Genomic DNA, 5,336 nt, shown 5'->3' with positions numbered 1-5,336 from the left:
TCTGACATCCTTCTTGGTCTTTTCTTTTTCAGCCTTTGTAATGATCTTTTGCATTCTTCACGGACGATTTTCTTGATATCCTCCCAGAGCTCATTTGGTCTACGCTCATTGGTGCTCAAGGCCTCAAACCTGTTTCTGAGATGGTTTTGAAATTTGAGTGGGATAGACTTAAGATAAAATTTTGGTTCCTGTGGACTTGATTTAATTTTCCTCAACTACAGCTTGAACTTGCATATGAGTAGTTGATGGTCTGTCCCACAATCAGTACCCAGCCCGGTTTTCACTGCTGATATTGAGCTTCTCCACCGAGTCTTCCACAAATGTAATCTATTTTATTCCTATGCATGCCATCAGGTGAGATCCATGTGTATAGCCTGCGTTTATGTTTTTTCTAAAAGGTATTTGCAATGAATAAATCATTGAATGTGCAGAACTCTATCACTCTATTTCCAGCCTCATTTCTCTCACCGAGCCCGTATTTTCCAGCTATTGATCCTTCTTCCCTGTTCCTGACTTTTGCGTTCCAGTCGCCCATTATTATCAATGCATCTTGATTGCATGTTTGATGTTTGATGAATTTCTGACTGCAAAAGGTGGTAGAAATCTTCTATTTCCTCCTCTTTGGCTCTATTTGTTGACGCATATATTTGAATTAAAGTAGTATTCATTGTACTTCCTTGTAGGTGTATGGATATTATCCTGTCGCTCACCACATTGTATTTCAGGATGGATCTAGAAATGACTTTTTAATTATGAAACCAACCCCATTCTTTCTCACCTTTTCATCCCCGGCATAGTAAATCATATAATCATCTGTTTCAAAATGTCCCATGCAAAGCCATCTCATTTCGCCAATACCTAGTATGTCAATATTTATGGGTTCCATTTCTTTCTTACTAACATAAAATTGCCTAACATATGAAATTAAATTTCCAGAAGAGGGTAGAGCAGAATTGGTATTTGAAGAGATAGAAATTAATAAACTCTTCCAATTATGATTAAATACATTAAACCACAAATTCAAGAGACTCAGAGAATTCCAAGCATGATAAATACTCCAGCAGCAAAAACAAAACACAGCCACACAAGTGGATTTTTCCCATACAGAGATAGATTATTCACTACCATGTACTTTAAGAAATTTTAGAGGAAGTTATTTACAAGAAAGAGTACACTAACAAATAAAAGCATATGTTTTGCTAAAGAAAAGGTTGGCAGTTTTATCCACCCTGAGAAAAAGATGGTCAGTCTCATCTCATAAAGATCTATAGCCTAGGAAACATGGTAGAGAGTTGCCAAGAGTCAGAATTGACTCCACAGTAGTTGATTTGTTTTACTTGGTTTGGAATCTATGGAAGCAGATCGCCAGATCTTTTTTCTCACAAAGGCACATTTTGGTCAGCAGTCCAGCACTTTTACCACTGCTATACCAAACCTCTTTTTATTTTAGAGTAGATTTGATTCATTTAATAAGATTGATATTAAAAATCTTGACTGTGGTAGTGATTAGGAGACATGTATTGTTGTTGTTGTTGATTGCCTTCAAGTCAAGCATGACTCATAAAGGCCTGAAGCCTTTCTAGAACTACCATCATTTATCAAAGTTCATAGAATTTCCAGAGGATGCCACTCCTGATTCCAACCATACTATACCTGAAAAAAAATCTGAATTTTTCCAGAAAGAAAAATGTCATCCACAACTTACCTTTTTCACTCTCTTGGCTTTTCTTAATTTTTTATGGCAACCAGGTTCTGATAGTTAACTTAAAGTTACTTGTTATTTAATTTTATACTGATGTTTTGTTTCTAAAATCTAGAGGTAGAGGAGCTCTATATTTCTTTATAATAATAAGAATGCACACACATGTGCGCACACACACACATTCATACCCCTTAATCATTGAAATATGTGTAGAGTCATGGTTTCTGTAACTTTGATATAGAAACTTTTTTCTGCCCTTTTTTTAATTGAAATTTTAATAAAAGATCATAGACTTTGAATTTCTATTCAATAATTGTTGCACATTTTCTCCCCGCCCACCCCTTCCATCAGTTTTTTCTCTTTGAAAAGAAAAAAAATACTTTCATTATTATAAAATCCCCCTCCCCAGTCACTCCACCACACAGCTCTCATTGTCGTGAAAATAATACCTAATTATATATTCCTTTCAAACAGTTTTCCCCATCATCTGTTTCCATGCAGTATACATTATTTATCCCCTCTTTTCTTAGTTTCCACCCAACCCTCATGTCAGTCTTGCTTTATTACAGTGGCATAACGAAGTATTTGTCCCTTTGTAACTGAGATATATCACTCAGCATAATGTCCTCCAGGATCACCTTTTTTGTATAATATTTCATGAGTTCCTTGGTTTTCAATTGTAGCATACCGGATCTTTTCTATCAAATCATTTGTTGATGGTCACTTGGGTTGTTTCCAACTCTTTGCTATGGTGAACAAAGCAGCAATAAACATGGGTATACATATATCTGCTTGGGTGGCAGTTCTAGTTTCTTCAGGATATATTTCCAGCAGTGGAATTGCTGGGTAAAATTATATTTCTATTTCCAACTTTTTGAGAAATCACCATACTGCCTTCCATAGTGGTTGCATCATTTTACACTGCCACCAACAGTGATTAAGGGTTCCAATTTATAATATAAGGTGGCAAAACTGATCCAGATTACACAAATGTAAACTAACAATCCCGTCTGTGATATAGTTGAGGTAGATGTACACCTTATTTGCATACAGTAAGATCAAAATAGTTGGCAAACACTTTTGCCACTAATTATCTTTATTCTCACATATTCTATATAGTCACTCAAAGTTTTTCTACTTTTAAGGCCTTTCTGCATAATTTTGTTGTTGCTAAGTGCCATTGAGTTGTAGATGACTCATAGCGACCCTATGAACAAAAGACCTGAACACTTGTGTAACTTTCATTTCTCTAAGTTCATAGAGTTTCTAGGGGCAAGCTATTTTGGACATGGATGTCACTCCTGCTTCCTAGATTGTTTTGATTGGGTAGCTCCAACAAACACTGTCCACCACAGGTAAACATTATTGCATTTGACACATCAGTGTCACACTGTTTAGCATCACAGCAACCACAGGTTACCTCTGCATGATATTAGTAATACTATTAGGCTATAAGGAGTTCTCATGGCCTAGTCCATAGGGACTTGTGCTGCTGGCTTACAAGCAGTGCCTCTTTACCAATTTAAATCAACCAGTGGTGCCCATGGAGAAAGATCTCCTCTTATATAACTCACAGCCTCCTGAAAACCTGCTGAAACATCAGCTATGAATCAGTTTCTACTTGACAACAGTGAGAGAGGGAAGCTGTAATGTATTTTTTGTGTAACTTTTAAAGTTACTGCCTCAAATCTAGGTATATGAATTAGAAAAGACTCTTTTGGTCAAATGTAGTTTCCAAGATGTAAAATTTTGGTAGCCTGGTCACTTTGACTACTTCTCCACACTCTATAATATGGGGAATTGATATTTTCTCAATCTTATGGGACAGGCTATTCTTCCTCTGGGCATACAGTAGAATGTCTGTGTATAAACAATACGTAGAAGATCTTTGGTCAATCTAAAACAAAAATTGTTGTTGTTGTTGTTAGGTGCCGTCGAGTCGAGCACGACTCACAGTGACCCTATGAACAAAAGATCTGAAGCCAGTCCTGTCTTGTGCCATCTTTACACTTCCTGACACACAAGAGTCCATTGCAGCAGTCACTGTGTCAATCCACTTGGTTGAGGGTATTCCTGTACTTCGCTGACTCTCCACTCTTCCCAACATCATGTCCTTGTCCAAGGAATAGCACCTTCTAGCAACATGTCCAAAGTATGTGAGGTGAAGCCTCATCATTCTTGCCTCCAAAGAGCATTCTGGCTGTACTATCTCCAAGATATATTTGTTTGTTCTCTTGGCCATCCATGGAATGTTCAGTACTCTTCTCCAACACCACAGCTCAAAGGCATCAATTCTTCTTCTGTCATCCTTATTCATTGTCCAACTCTCAGATGCATAGCAAGTTATCAGAAAGACCATGGCCTGAATCAGAAGCACTTTAGTCCTCAAACTGACATCACTACTCCTAAATAATTTGGAAAGGTCCCTATTTGCAGATTTTCCTGGTGGAATGCATCTCCTTATTTCCTGACTTCTCGTTCCAAGGGTCTTAATTGTGGATCCAAGCAAGATAGAGCTGTTGACAGCTTAAATTTCCTCTCCACCCATCATGATACTGCCTGTGAAGGTGAATACTGAATTTATAGAAAACTTTTATAAAAGATTGTTGTTGTTGTGTGCCATCAATTGGGACTAATTAATAGCTGACCCTCAAGTGGGTTTTCAGAGGCAGTAAATTACATGGGGAGTTGATTGCTTATCTCCCTCCCGCAGAGTTGCTGGCAATTCCCCATATTAGAGAAGGGGAGGAAGCAAGTAATTTATACATAAATATATGCATATATTATATGTATATATCATTATATATAATATATAATGAAATTATATCTTCATTTGATCAGATATTATTTGAATTAGTTATTTTTCCCCTTCATTGGTAATTTTATTACCTTTCCACTAGTTAATGTTAGATCTTATATTTGGTTCTTTAGAGATTTGACCTTTCCTTTTGTCGTAATGAATAATAATTCTTATAGATGTTGTGCTGTTTTTATTTAATTCATGTCTCAGGAAGAGATACTTGTATGTTACATTATTTGACTTGCAGTGTGATGTTATGACTCACAGTTATTGTTAAGATTTAAAAATGAAAAATCAATACCACTTATTAATTAAAATTAATTCCACTTACCAAATAGATTCTGCCATAAGTACCAAGGCCAATGGTTTTCTCCAATGAGAATATTCCAGTTGGATCCTACAAAAAGTAGAACAAACAATTGTTAATATTATTTGGGAACACAGATTCATCTATTTTGAATGTTATTTACAATTTGCCTTTTCCCCTTAGACGTTCCATTGGAAGAATAGAAAACTGATTTAGCCGAAGAATCGTTATGTGACAATATCCCCTGGACAGAGTATAGTAATTTTTTAAAAAGGAAATGCTGGTATGACCTTTAAGCGTAATGAATTATCATAAAGTTCAAAATATATATAAAATGTAAAGATGAAGTATATTCTTTAACTAGAAAAAGAATTAAAACACGAATAAGCTCATTTACTTGTTACTGAAGTGCTCTTTAGATATCTCTCTTTTTTTTAAATTTAGGTTGTTTATTTTTCATTTCAATGAACACCTACAGAGATTTTGGGATTCCATTCATTCATTGTTACACCCTTCTCCCCGCACAA

The 5,336-nt window shown here is 35.9% G+C and overlaps 1 protein-coding gene across 1 annotated transcript in view; it reads right to left on the bottom strand.

Annotated features, from left to right (window-relative positions):
• LOC102851004 (nik-related protein kinase-like) overlaps positions 1–5,336 on the bottom strand; it is a 288,384-nt gene that overhangs the window by 274,858 nt on the left and 8,190 nt on the right. Inside the window, 1 exon segment of the mRNA XM_006889937.1 lies at positions 4,834–4,899. Within this exon segment, the coding sequence (XP_006889999.1) occupies positions 4,834–4,899 (66 nt within the window).

This window comes from Elephantulus edwardii, unplaced genomic scaffold (genome assembly GCF_000299155.1).
Source record: "Elephantulus edwardii isolate Elephantulus edwardi_28Jun2011 unplaced genomic scaffold, EleEdw1.0 scaffold00083, whole genome shotgun sequence".
NCBI classification, from domain to species: domain Eukaryota; kingdom Metazoa; phylum Chordata; class Mammalia; order Macroscelidea; family Macroscelididae; genus Elephantulus; species Elephantulus edwardii.
This window is presented reverse-complemented; position numbering and strand designations above follow the sequence as displayed.